The sequence below is a fragment of the Perca fluviatilis genome, chromosome 10 (assembly GCF_010015445.1).
Source record: "Perca fluviatilis chromosome 10, GENO_Pfluv_1.0, whole genome shotgun sequence".
Taxonomy (NCBI): domain Eukaryota; kingdom Metazoa; phylum Chordata; class Actinopteri; order Perciformes; family Percidae; genus Perca; species Perca fluviatilis.
In genome coordinates this window covers 31,374,894-31,388,459 of record NC_053121.1, presented here as the reverse complement: position 1 = coordinate 31,388,459, position 13,566 = coordinate 31,374,894, and the positions used below count along the sequence as shown (strand labels likewise).

Sequence of the window (13,566 nt, the reverse complement as noted above, 5' to 3'; positions counted from 1 at the left end):
TCTATTAGAAACATACCGTATGAATGCAATTGCACCTTAGCAATTGTGTTGTTGTGTATTAACTATTGCGTGTGTATTCAAAGCCTGGTATTCCTCTGTGCCATGGAGCTCAGTTGTTGTACAAAATCTATTAGAAACGAGCCGTTTCACTGTTCCTTCATTACCATGAGCATGGACACCATTTTGAGTCCGTGCCACATACAGTACACCACCCTGCTGCTGAGAATACTCAGTAGAGCACCAATTGTGTATTCCTCCTCAGCTGAGAATAGTCCCCAAAGAAATGTACTATTTAGTCCTGTTTGCATAAAGATTGCTAAAATTCTGCCCAGTCCCAAAATGTGCCCAGTTGTTTGAGAAATTACTCTTATTCTTAAAAAATGAAATTTAATGTTTTTGACATTATTTTTAAACAATGATATCTTCAGTAGGAGCCAGTGGTCTGCAGGCTGAGTGTCACATACCAGTTAGGGAAATCAGAAAGCATCGAGAGACTCACAGATTGTGATGTTTTGGTCTTGTTTTGTTGATTTAAAAGAAAAAAAAAGAAGAAATAACTATAGTCTTACGCTTTAAGATGCACCTGTAATAACAAGTAATTCATGAATGATTTATATGAATTAAAATGACCCCCTGCTGTCTCTCTTCAGTGCGGAGTGTGTAAAGGACAGTTAGGCGACACGACCACGGGGACGGACGTCCGGATCAGAAACGGTCTCCTCAACTGCCACCAGTGCTACATCCGCTCCCGCTGTAAGTCCCCCCCCCCCCCACTCTCCCCTGTATATTTTTTTTCTCTCTCTCTCTCTCTCTCTCTCTCTCTCTCTCTCTCTCTCTCTCTCTCTCTCTCTCTCTCTCGTCTGACCCCTTTTCTCTCTGCTGATGTTTCCATCCATTCGTCCAAACATAAAGTAATTATGAATGTCAGGTTCTGTCAGCTGGTTTCAACTCAACCACCATCCTGAATATCGAAACACACAACCACCAGAAATAAAATGGATTACTTCCATGTTACATAATACTCATAAAGAGGGAGTTTAATCATTCTCTAATATTATAAAAAGGGTACAGTGTTGTGTCTTATTGTATGGTAATGTCGACCATGTTTCAATGGTGGTTTCCAATAAGGTGATGGTGTCCTAGCACCAGCAGTAAATACGCTGCTCATAAACCAGCTAGAAAAACACACAAAGCTTTGTTTGATTTATTGTTTTCAAAGTAAACTTGACACTATTTTATAATAAAAGATTTAAGGTGTATTTCAAAGGTTTATTCTTTATTGCAGCCCCGCTGTGTGGCTGATAAGACGAGTGTAATTTTAATCTAAAAATCCAAGCCAGTGCAGCTTTAATAAAGAAGTGTCAGACACAGTGAAGTTGGCTGAATGGAGGGATGGATCTGAAGCTGCATCAGGAGGAGGAGAAACTTGTGATGTAGCTGCTGGGAGAGGAGAGGATGGCAGTAACTTTCATGCTTTCTGAAAAAAAAAAATATATATATATATCTCAGTTCTTAAGTTTTTAAACACAGTAACTCAGGGTGGGATTGAGATTCTGTATTAAATATAAACAATACAACAAAGTGCACATCTAAACAGTTGCCAAATTAACAGGCAATAACGTCAACAAGTCGGAATATTGCCATTATCTTCATCTTGATATTAAAAAATATCCCGGTATTATGGTGAACGATTTGCTATAGCACACCCCTATTTCCTTCTCTTTCTTTTTCCTTTCAAGCGGCCGGACAGCCAACCACGTTGTGACGCTCAACAGAAAAGCACAAGGTTCTTGGAAGAAACCCCATCCATGTTTTAACCCGATAATCTGCAAATCATGTCCTTCACAGCGTGTCGGGATCTTTACATCCTCTGCAGCTCAATAACCAATGAAGATTCGTCAGGGGGGCCAAACAAGGGATCTGGGGACAGTCAAATGTTTAAAAAAATATATATATTCTATATATATTCTTCATGTTTATGTCATCTGATATGTGAGTGAAATCTGGATTTGATTGGTCCACGTACCACCACAGACTCTGTTTCATCATGCAGCAAGAGAGAGCGAGAGAGAGAGACTGTTCTGGGGTGGCAGCCATGTTGAAAAGAAAAGAGTGAACACACACAAAAAGAATATGGTGTTCAAGTCTTTAAGGTGGTTAAGTAAAATCAGGATTTATTTTCCTGTTGGAAAACAATAGAATATTTGCCATTCAATTCCATATGATGGAAATGCAGTATATCAGATAGTTAATAGATTACTTTTAGATCATTTGACAAAGGTTTTCTTAATTTGGATAAAAATCCAAAAGCTGGAGAGAACTAAATATGTGGTCAGGCAGCTCAAGTTGGATTTTGTTATTTCTCTAAACAGAGTAGATCTGAAAAATATTAATAATTGAATTCACCTTTAATTGAGTGCTAGATTGAAACAAAATGTATACAAAAACTTAATGTAGAAAGTGCAGTAAAGGTCACTACAAACCCAAGATTTAGATCCACAGACACAATATCTACAGTAAGTCACCATTTTCCCTACAGAACAATGTATCTTGTTCTGTGCTCCTGCATAAAATTAGCCTCTAATATAAACACATATTACGGATGTAGTTTCATCTTTAGGGCGATAACACGACTCGTGAGCTGTTTTTGTGCTTTGGGTCACAGCAGGTTGCTCCTCAGCCAGTCTGTCCACTTGGACAGTCAGGACTTTAATGTGCCTTAGGAAAGCAAGGTGATGCAGGAAAAAAACACACCAGCTGTATGGTGTTTTCTTTCTCTTTTTCATTTGTATGGGTGTAGGGAGGGATTCGGCCAAATTTGAACCCTTAAATTGCAGACAGACAGGCTGCAGCCCTCCCTTACATCACGCTTTACTTCAGTACTGCTTATTTTACATAAACAACACCCTTAATTTCATATCCCCCCCCTGTTATTCCTCAGTGATTTGCAGTGATAAAAACCAGTGCAAAGGAATACATTTGTTGTCTATTTGGAAAAATATATACTGCAGGGCAAACCATGGATTTAATTTTGAATGTTTTATTCTAGAGAGATATAGACTTCTGTATGCTATTAATTGAGGTAATTTTGATAATTGCTCAGTGGTAGGATTCATTAATACAATTACAAAACGCAAAAATCACCAGTTAATGCTGCATCTAGTTAAACAGCAAAGGTAATATGAACACTCATACCAGCAGCAGTTGCACCTGTGCAATATTTGGTTGGATGAAAACTAAAGATCTGTGCCGCCAGCTGGACATTTTAGGTCACTTGCTTCTGTTTTTAAAACTTGTATGAGAGGAGCTCGGTTATGTATTGTGGATGTAAAAAAAAAAATGCACGTTTAAGCCTAAAACCAAATGATTTGCTGTATGAAAGCAAACTAGCAGCCTCCTCCTCCTGAAGTGCGTCCTATAGCCAAGCTTCTCCTCCGGTTTCATCTCTCTGATCTACAGTATTTTTAAGCTTCTGTTCTGGTTGTGTATTTTATTTTTTATCCTCATTTAGTTATTGAATAAATCTCGGCTGAGTCTCTTATAGCAGGATCTTTGAGACGGAGCTCTATATTCAGACAGTTTTCCTAACAGGATAGTTGGGGAATGAAACCTTTACGTCTGTTCTGTATTTATTGTAATATTCACCTGAACACTATCCGAATATAGATTAATTTGGTGTTTAAATGCAATGGCATTTATAGCATACTGTATGTTTATAAATAAAATGTTATAAATTAAAGCTGTGCTTCTGTCTTTTAATTTTTTTTCTAAATAATCTCAGAAAATTTACGAACTAAAAGATTTAAACTAACGGAAGAAACTTAAACGTGAATAAATACTTTAAACATTTGACACTGCAGATCGAGTCACTGGCTTTAACAAGAAGTAGTTGTGTTAAAGAGGAAACTGAAAGTCTGGTCTTTTTTTTTTGGAAACCAGTGTGTCAAAGCATGCTTCCACTTCAAATAGTGTTTACTGCAGGTTGCCCTCATGGTTTGTTTATTTATTGATTGATTTATTTTATCCTTTAACCTTTATTTAACCAGGGAAGTCTCAGAAGGAGACTTGGCAAAAGCCTCAGAATAAAAGGTTGCTGATGACAGATAAAACAATACTATAAACAAATAACAAGGCTAAAAACAGACCCAATTAAGAATAAACCCCATTCAAAAATTTTCTTTAATTCTGCCCGTTATGTTAGATATCAATTAGGGTTTAATTTAGATTAAATTCAGATTATTGTTAGATTTGGGGTTAAGGTTAAGTAAATTTGGGTGTTTGGTTCATGTTGCCAAAAAGATGCATCCATAATATTCTCATAGGGTAAATTCTGGTAGCTGTTGATCCAAAACTGTGACCCCATATATTTTGAGATTGGGTCATAAAATATAATTGCTGTTACCACAAATTGTGACCCCAGAGATGCAGATAGTGTCACATTTGTGATATGTATCCTCCAGCGTCACAGATATTGGTTCAAAATGTTCACCTAAGAAAGTCAACCAGTGAGATGACGATCTTAAAAATGTAATTTTCTTTAAAATGATTTTAAAATATCTGCTTATGAAAGATGAAATTGATTCCATCTTTCCTGCGTTTTAAATCTTGTACCCCGTCTTGACATCATTGGAGCGTTGTTGTTGTTTTTTTTAACTCTGTCGGATTACAGAAGGCCCACACTTGTTTCTTTACATTTGCATTGAAACTGGGTGTAATTATGTTAATTCAAAGGCAAATATTTTAACCTTTGTTTAAGGAAAACTAAACCTTGAATATTCAATAAATTGTGAAGCGGTGCGGAGCTGTTCATGGTTCTGAAATCTCCGTCCTTTTTAAAACGACCATGACCGAAAACTTTGCATTTATAACAGGGTAATCATTAAGAAACGTATTTTAGGATTGTTGAAGAATGAGTAAAGCTCTAGTACAATAACGAATAACTTGACTGATTTTTCTTATTTGTCCAAAGAAAACATGACAAAGCAACTTGGACTATTATTATTATTTTTTTTTTTTTATATCATCAACAACCATTTCAATGGTACACCTGGAAAACTATGTGCACATGTAGAAATATTTCCTTCTTAAATATAAGCATTCATTACCTACATATAAATAACTTTCAGATCCTGGACAAAACATGTTACATAATGCTCACAAAATGGAAGAGAAATCATTGTAAAATCAGACAAAGAGACAACATGCAAATTATATAGAAATAAATACAATGTTTGCATCCATTCCCTTTTTTTTTTTTTTTACCCAAAATAAATTCTTCCGAGGGAATTTTGTAAAACATCAAAAAGACTTGTATGGTCGATCTACGAGGGAGTATGGCCTATGGTTCAACTATAGGAGACAATTATACGTATTAACACTATACAGTTTGAGCCACAAAAACACTGCCGTAGAAAGACACACAAAACACACAGATTTCCTGTCGGAGGTGAACATTGCAGTAGTTTGTGCCTTTTTTTTTTTCTCGAGGAAATAATTGTGTTTATATCGATAATTTAAAGAAACTAAACTCTCGGCCGCCCTGGAAACAAAAACACAGCTGAAAAGAGGCTACTTCCAAACAGCAGGTTGTGTTTTATAGAGAAACAGAGAAGCAAATCGTGACAGCGTCTCGTTGGGTGTTTGTTGTGTCGGACTGTGGATTTGTGAGAGAGCATCCTCAGTCATGGATATTAAACGTCTCTCTACCAAACAAAGCAGCTGTTGAACTCTGACATATAATGGGACTCAACGGGGCTCCTTTGCTCACTGATGGCACGACGCGTTTCCAGTGCGCAGACGTCTGTGTTGGCTCATAAATTGGCCCAAATAAAACAACAAATGTTCATCTTAACAAGTCACTTCATCCAGTGTTCAGTCTTAAATGTGTCGTTTGTATCTTTAAAAAGGAGGGGCATTTTGCTTTTGGGCTGAGATATGTTGTCCTTGTTCTGAATTTACGCATGACGAATCTCAACGGAAGTGTAATTCTGTTGCTATTAGTACAGTAATATGCCGTCTGCCTTTTTTCAGGATTTCAGTCTTTAGACATGACCGGAAACAAGTGAAAACATTTCACCCAATCTAACACTTTTTTTAAAGAAAAATGATCAATCAATTTGACTTGTCAAGATGGATATTTTCACAGCAAAAGTGTCAACTGACCACAACAAACGGCGCAAGGCATAAAAATAAAATAACCGAGTTGTCATCTTCTTTTGAACTGCTCTTTTTTGTCCTTAAGTCTGTCATGGGCAATTGCTTTTCAGTCTCCGGAGGATGAGGAACCGTATCTCTCTTCCTCTGCTGCTGTTCTTCCCCCGATGTGAAGCTTCATTAGAACATGCTGGTCTTTACTAATGTAGCTTTGGCTCCGTTCTGTCTTTGCAAAGACGACAGTACGCTGGCGAACGGCCCGCCCAATGAGTCCGGGATAGAAGTGATGGTCCCAGGAGCGGTGGCCCAGCCTTGGCTCGCTGCTGTCACCCCCATGCCGGTGGACACGGAGGTCTTCACTTGGTCCACCTGTCCGTTCCCGGTGGTGTTGACCTGGCCTCCGGTGGGGCTCGGTCCGCCGCAGTTGGAGGTGGGGACGGGGTTTGGGCCCGGTCCTCCTGTGCTGTCGGGGTCGGTGGATTTGGTCTCTTTACTGTCTTCATCTCTAAGGTCGGACTTCTTTCCAGAATTGGACTTGGCAGCCGCGGCGGCCGCTGCAGCTGCTCGCTCCTGCTTGCGGAACTTGGCACGTCGGTTTTGGAACCACACCTGGAAAATTGAGCAAGGGTGCAAGAACGAAAGTTAAGCCACCATGAAGGGTTGTTTTGGGATCAAAAAATAAATAAATCATTACTAATCTAAAAGTATGACGCACAGCTGAGGGGAATTAACTCTACATCAATGTGTTTATAAATGCATGTTGATCTTTAAAGTGTCCCTAAAGACAAACACCATCTTTATTTTGCACATTAATGCATGAGAGTGTGTGTTATATGGCGCCAGCAGTTGAAGGCCATCAGTTGATAATGTCAAAGCAGTAAAGCTTTTATTTGACTAAAATCTTTAAAAAATATATATATTAGTGAATAGTTTAGATGTGTTAGAATGTTTCTTATTTGCTTCATAAATTCACCCGTGCGTAACTGTGCGCAATGGAAGCAGGTTGGCGTCTGCTGGAGAGCAAGTGGCTGTGTACCTGCACTCTGGCTTCAGTCAGATCGATTTTAAGTGCCAGCTCCTCTCTGGTGTAGATATCCGGGTAGTGCGTTTCAGCAAAAACCCGCTCCAGCTCCTTCAGCTGGGCGCTGGTGAACGTGGTCCGGATGCGCCTCTGCTTTCTCTTCTCGTTCAGTCCGCCGTGATCCGTGAACAGTTTGTAGGGAACTGTAAACGAGGTAAAATGTCACCGTTAGACGTGCAGTGGCTCCATTCGTGCAGTGTACGATGTTAGCGTGTGTAACTGTGATGATGTTAAATTGAAGTAAATTCAAATTCGATGTTTTGTATAAAATCCGGTTATGGATGCTGGGCTAAAGCTTTCAATTGTATTATGCCTTTGATTACCTGTGAATTAGTTCTGAATTGATAACGTTGCTGACCTGTGATGCGGTTAATTGTGATGTTAAACTAATTGTTGCTCCTCAGATTGAGGCTCAAGTTTGAAAACTTGTCATAATGTTCCCATCCGCCTCGCTTGTTGCTACTGTAACTCCAATTTGGTGTCAATAATGAGCTTTAGTCTTTGGTTATCTAATTATTTTCGAAGCTTTATGTCTCATCGCAAAGTAAATAAATTATGCCTATCATTTTGGCAGCTTAAGATAATTCTGTTGGCGGTTTTGGGTGTGACTGGGGTAGTATAACCCCGTAACCGAATTACCGCTTGCCTGCAATCGCTTCTAACGTGATAAATTCTTTCATTTGTGTAAGCAAATTTCGTTTGGTAAATACTAAACACATTTCCATTTTCAAATGCAATCAAGGCGTCCTATAATACGCCGGGTTGAGGCTCCGGAGTCGCTGCTTACCTGCGGCGTACGGGCTGCTCTGGTGGTCCCGCAGGGTCCCCAGGCTGCAGGACCCCGGCGTGAGGGACGGACAGCCGGAGGTGGCCCCGAAAGTGGTCCTGATGGGATTGTACTGAAACCCACTGGCTTGACTGCACGAACTGAAGTCCGCATAGGCCGATGCCAAGCTCGTCGTGTCCATCCCGGCCATACATGACTCGTAGGCAGAGGAATTTAGGTAAGAATACTCCATTTTATACATTTGAGAAGGCTCGGTGGAGTTAGAAAGCTGCACTTCCCGGGAAAAAAAAATGTCAAACAAAAACTACCCCCCAAAAAATTGGGTTAGAAAGTAAAAAAAAAAAAAAAAAAAAAGGAATCAAAATACAATTGAGGAGGACGCGCGGTCTGAGTTGGGGGGGAAAGATGACTTGTTTGGTTTGAACTGGTTGGAAGGAGGCTGGACGGTGGATAGATGTTCACTGCTCAGCGCCTGCTCCAAAACTGGCCTCCTTTATAGGAACCTAGCCCTGTTTTATGAAAAGCCCCCTAAGAGCCGCCTAGCCCGAGGTCTCTAGAGCATATAGTCCTCATAATAAACTTGGCTCTTTCCGCTTGGACAATAGCAAAGCGTTTGGTCTTATTGCTAGCGCTTTTTTACATGACAATAACTCATCAGTCTATTGGGCTGGCACTGGGGGCCCGGGCTGTCCAACCTCCCTATCATTGATCCCCTGCATCTCTAATTAGAATTTAATACCACGCCATTACGCACCCCTCCACCACCACCGCCGCCGCCTCCCTCCACCCCTCTACCCATCCACCCCACTCTTCTCCAACCACCATCTTGCCCTTTAATTCAATCACACCACTTGGAAATAATGAAAGTTGGGTGACGATTCTCCCTGATCCAATTTTCTCCAAGCTTTTAAGCCTTTTAAGCGACCGTATACATTGGGCAGGATTTCACATAGTATTCCCCCTCTGCCTCTTCTTCTCTGCCCGTCTGCTCCGACTGCTTGCTCTCTGTTTAGGACTGTGGTCTTCTGCACTCAAGCAGCAAAACATGCTCATTTCTAACAGGTATAACGACCGATATTTTCGTTTTGAAACGGCATTTTGAGGTTTAAAATCTCCTTTTTTTGTGGAAAAATCGAAATCTGCAACTGAGGCGAAGTCCCCTGCTTTAAGTGTAGCCTAGGCTAACTGTTATTTTATAATGTTTTTGCACCATGTAGCCTATGGCCCGTGTTATGCAGCTTTGTTTCAGGACATTGATTGCAATAAAACCACGTAAACAAGCAAATGTGCTCTGAAACAAATTATACTGTTTTTTACCTTTTCTTTTTAGAGGAAAAAATACGTTGTTATATGGTTAAAGTGATTATAAAAGACATATTCAGGTGATTTCTTTTTTTCCCCACAGTGTCTGCGCACCAATCACATCCATAACAACTGTACCGAATACCCCCTTTGTTTGCACTGCGCGAGTTCTGACCGTTTTCATTGTTTTTCCATTAGTAATTTAGACTTTTAAATCGGGTCTTTCTGCTTTCTAAAATCGATATCAATAAATGAAAGATTCAAATTGTCTCAACTTATTACTATTTACGCCCAGTAATAAACGAATTTGCAGCTTTGGTTTAATACTGCCCCCTTTTTTTGCCAAATAAACATAACGTCTTTCTAATTCTGCACTGCTGCAGTATAATCTCTGCTAAACTTCCGGGTGTGTTTTTTTTTATGATTCAAATGAGTTTGTAATTGTCTTTATTACTTTCATTATTCCGTTTATTTGGCAAATAACATCTTTCTAATGAAAGTAACGAACTGGCGAGGCAGTCATCGGACCTCTTAGGCTCACAATATTGGCTGAGTGGTTAATTTGGTTTGTGTAATAAGGTGAACCCTTTTGTATGGCGCTTACACACGCGTGTTTCTTTTCTTTTCTTTTTTTTTTCATTGGACCGAGTTCAATTCCTCGTTTGTTTTTGTTTTCGCTCTCTTTTCCAAATTATCGAAACACAAAAAGGCGCAACAGGAATTATGGCGCAACAATTACATTTAGCAGATGAGAGTTGGATGTTTGAATTTGTTGCCTGATTGATCTGTGTGCTGATGGTCTCACACTGAAAAATCACTATAATATAGCCTACCTGAGTGTGTCCATAATGCTCCATAGTGTGTTTATATATCAATGTTTTTTTTTTTATCACGCGTGGCTTAGGGTATCGTTATTATAAACCTTTATCTCACAACCTATTACATTTTATTATAGGATTATTATAGATCTTTTGTTTCTCTTTTGATTTGATTTTATCCTTCACAAGATTGATCTTATTTCTTCATCTTAATTAAAGAAGGCTGGACAGATATTAAATAAACGTGTAGGATTTTTTTTGAAATCGAGACTACAAGGAGATAAAAAAAGAAAAGAAAATAAAACCACATACAGGTCAATGTCTGAGGTCACTGGTCTAAAATTGAGTTTTAAAATGGGGTGGGGTAACTCCAGTGCAAATCAGCCTTTCATCTCCGTTTAAGATCTTTATTTTCAAATAGGCTACATATTGAGACACACACGTGTCGGTACCTCCAAACTGTGAGGAACGACCAGCCTTCCCTCGATATTGGCACCAAATTCATAAAAAAACAAAAAAACAAAACAACAACTGCCGTTTAATGAAATATTCAGTTGTTTTCAGAATACAAAAGAAAATGAGATTTTTTCCCCCGTGCAGGCTCCAGGCTGTAAGGTGCAGCTCCCGTATTATCTGTTAAAATAGACCCGTTCGCATTTGCCATCAATTATTTTGCTCCACAATTGCTGACGTGTTGCAGTGTGTTTCTCCCTTTTCTTTCGTGTTGTCTTTTCAGAGATAAACGAGAGCCAAAAAGAAAAAAAAGTTAATTCTTTCTTGACACAACCCGGTGTCTATTATGTAAATGTTTTCTTTTTTTATTTCCCCCCCACCCCTTTTTCTACACACGAGCTGGGACCCAAAAGTTGTACCAAATGGTTAATTTGATTATTGAAACCAAAGAGCCAAATGGTTCACCGTCCTCCCTCCACGCGTCTGGCAGCGAGAAAAGAAACCATCTCTGGGATTTAATCTAATAACGCTCAAAGAAACGAGAAGTCTTTTCTGATATTTCGCCGAGGCAAATACAATTAGAGCTTTTAGCCATCGGTTTCTTTCACTGAAGTCGCTCTTTATTCCTGCGGTCTATAGTCCTTACACTATAGTCCACCAGCTATTGAAACGCCTCCCTTTATAGTTTCAACATCTTTTAATTCTTTCAGCTGCTTCGGGTGAGATGAGAAGCCACAGTTTGATATTTTGATGTGAGAATGTTTAATCCGAAAGGTTGGGACTCTGCAGTCCGAATTGATTTTTTTTTTTTTCTAGCTTTTGCGAAATGCAAAACGTGCAGACGGTTCCTACGTCCTGCAGAGGGGCCTGGTGGCTGCAGCTTGTGTTCAGCTTTGTTTCTAAACAGCAGCAGTGCGTGCAAACAGTGATTTACACAGACTGTGTACAGACTGTGTACAGTCTATGACTGTATACAGTCTATGGATTTACAGCATGCACATGTAAATCCATAGACTGTATACAGTCATGAGGGTGCTTAAGCACCTGTCCCCTTTGCCCTCAAGGCCTCATATTCTTTCTTTGACGATGGCCCACAACTGATCCGTTTAAGAACAATATTTAACAATAATAATTAGCTAGATAAAACCATAGATCCAAACCTTCATATCACATGATGATCAGGGTTATCTGACGCATGTCCGCTTCCTGCCAGGCGCGCCACTTGGACACAAGTGTGAGTCCGTCGGCGGCCGAGAGCGAGAGAAAGTTGGAAGTCGAAGTGCTGGTAAGTGGGGCTTTTGAAGTGAATGAGAATGTTAGCCTAGTTAACGAGTCTCCTCCAGGATGACAACAGACAAAAGGCAAAGAAATGTGTGGCAGCGGCAGTTAACTTTGAAGTCGTGACATTTCGCGGTAACTGCACGAGCTGCCGCGGCCACAATTACTCGTTTTATTAGGGCGCACACAAAGCGTCACCGTTTCATTCTCTGATACACAAGAGATGACAGCAGCAGTTCTCTGTAGGTTAACAGAAGTGTGTGTGCGCGTGTGTGTGTGTGCGCGCGCGCGTGTGTGTGTGTGTGTGTGTGTGTGTGTGTGTGTGTGTGTGTGTGTGTAATGGGGACAGGCGACAGCATCCTGTGTTAAAAGTATTTCTTTTATAATAACCAGTCAGTGTTTGGAGAATTAGGCTATAGGAGCCTTCTTAGCAGGTGAATTATTATCAGTGTTACATTCATGTTTATCTTGCATCAACTTTATGCTTATGTATGCCAGTGTCAAGTTTCAAATGTACCTGTAGTCGGTTATGTTTATAGTGAGGTAGGATGTTTTATGTTAAAGCATATTATCATTAAAAAAAAAGTCAATACATTTCAGTGTTTAATATATTGGGATATATATTAATATATTGAATTGTGACTGCTCTCCTGCCAGTCAGCCCTGCACTACATCAGGTTAGTCACATTGAGATCCCTTCCTAGCTGTGTCATCAAATTTTGCATCCAGCCATGCTTACATGTAACACTTTATTAATCTAATTTCCTCCTGGTGTTCTTTTTCATGACTATAGTTCCAAGTAGCATGTGATTCCAGGCCGCAGTTTGCTCCTACGGTCGGGCTTCAGCCGGGCCACTAAGGACAGTATCTTCACCTCAGCAGCTCGGTGAGTATGGCAAACCACAAAGTCCAGCGTGCTTCATTTTTTTTTACACTCATCTGTAAAGATCTTTTCTCTAACTTTCACCACAGCCATCACTATTCATCCCTATCCCTCCCCCTACTAATGTCCCCTCTTCAGTTTATTTTTCCCACACTTGTTTTCTGAATCTGGTGCCTTGTTTTGTTTAGTTGCAGCTCTTTGTGTGCAGCAGCCATGTCTCCTGGAAGCATCTCCCTCTGCCTTTGCTGTAACCAGTAAGCTGAGCGTTACATCAGGTCAGTCCCAGTGAGCCACTTCTTAGCAGTGTCAGCAAGCTTTGACTCCCTCTCCTCCATAACTTAGGAATCCCACAGATTGTAGATCTCCCTGTTACGATTGTTTAAAAAAATAAAACTTTAACTCTTTTTATGCACATTGTGTTGTGTTCTTTATACTATGACATGCTTCTCCTTGATCTCCTTGCTTACGGTTTTGTGATACATCATAATATATTAAACAGTAACATCTGTATCATTGCCTATACTGTGGCTATACACAGCCCAAACGCTGTGGTGTTTTAAAATTGGTTACCATATGCCCCGTTTTTTAAAATTTGATCACTTGCCCCTTCAGAGGTCTCTGCACGGCTCTGATAATGATCATTTAGTTCAAGTAAAGCGGTAGTTAATTCGTAATTATGTGGCAAATAAAGGGCTTCAACCATAAGCCTTCACTTAAATAAATCAGGAAAATGCGATGTGTGCAAGACCCTAAATTCCCCTGGCAAGTGCCGGACAATAGCGGAGATATGGGAGCAACTCCTCTCCATTTA

General features: G+C 39.9%; 2 protein-coding genes and 1 long non-coding RNA gene across 17 annotated transcripts in view; 2 read left to right on the top strand and 1 right to left on the bottom strand.

Moving 5' to 3' along the window:
• LOC120566409 (LIM and calponin homology domains-containing protein 1-like) overlaps window positions 1-3,370 on the top strand; it is a 38,392-nt gene extending 35,022 nt beyond the window's left edge. For 13 of the 14 annotated variants that reach the window (XM_039812841.1, XM_039812840.1, XM_039812838.1 and 10 more), the window contains 2 exons: window positions 651-753; window positions 1,740-3,370. In XM_039812841.1, the coding sequence (XP_039668775.1) occupies window positions 651-753; window positions 1,740-1,765 (129 nt within the window). In that variant the 3' untranslated portion in view covers window positions 1,766-3,370. Of the gene's footprint in view, window positions 1-650; window positions 754-1,739 lie in introns of those variants that run through there. The other variant, XR_005640397.1, reaches the window with a different exon arrangement.
• A 2,331-nt stretch (window positions 3,371-5,701) lies between these two features.
• On the bottom strand, window positions 5,702-8,634 carry phox2bb (paired like homeobox 2Bb). 2 transcript variants are annotated; one of them, XM_039812731.1, is made up of 3 exons: window positions 8,022-8,634; window positions 7,127-7,377; window positions 5,702-6,762 (listed from the first exon to the last, which is right to left on the bottom strand). In XM_039812731.1, exons 1-3 carry the CDS (start codon window positions 8,260-8,262, stop codon window positions 6,334-6,336), a joined length of 921 nt encoding a protein of 306 aa, XP_039668665.1. In that variant the 5' UTR covers window positions 8,263-8,634; the 3' UTR covers window positions 5,702-6,333. The 2 variants fall into 2 exon arrangements, with proteins under 2 accessions (XP_039668665.1, XP_039668666.1); XM_039812732.1 differs by having other exon boundaries at window positions 7,190-7,377; window positions 8,022-8,631.
• On the top strand, window positions 8,107-13,106 carry LOC120566353. The gene is made up of 3 exons (XR_005640385.1): window positions 8,107-8,238; window positions 12,666-12,758; window positions 12,944-13,106. It is a non-coding gene; the product is annotated as an uncharacterized LOC120566353 (long non-coding RNA).
• The last annotated feature ends 460 nt before the right edge of the window (window positions 13,107-13,566 follow it).

Excerpts from the sequence above, each read along its gene's own strand:
- phox2bb (XM_039812731.1), bottom strand. The coding sequence starts at position 8,262 with ATGTATAAAATGGAGTATTCTTACCTAAATTCCTCTGCCTACGAGTCA. Across the intron at positions 7,378-8,021 it reads GAGCAGCCCGTACGCCGCAG|TTCCCTACAAACTGTTCACG; the intron begins GTAAGCAGCGAC and ends CCTCGTTTACAG. Across the intron at positions 6,763-7,126 it reads TTGCGCACAGTTACGCACGG|GTGTGGTTCCAAAACCGACG; the intron begins GTGAATTTATGA and ends TCAATTTTCCAG.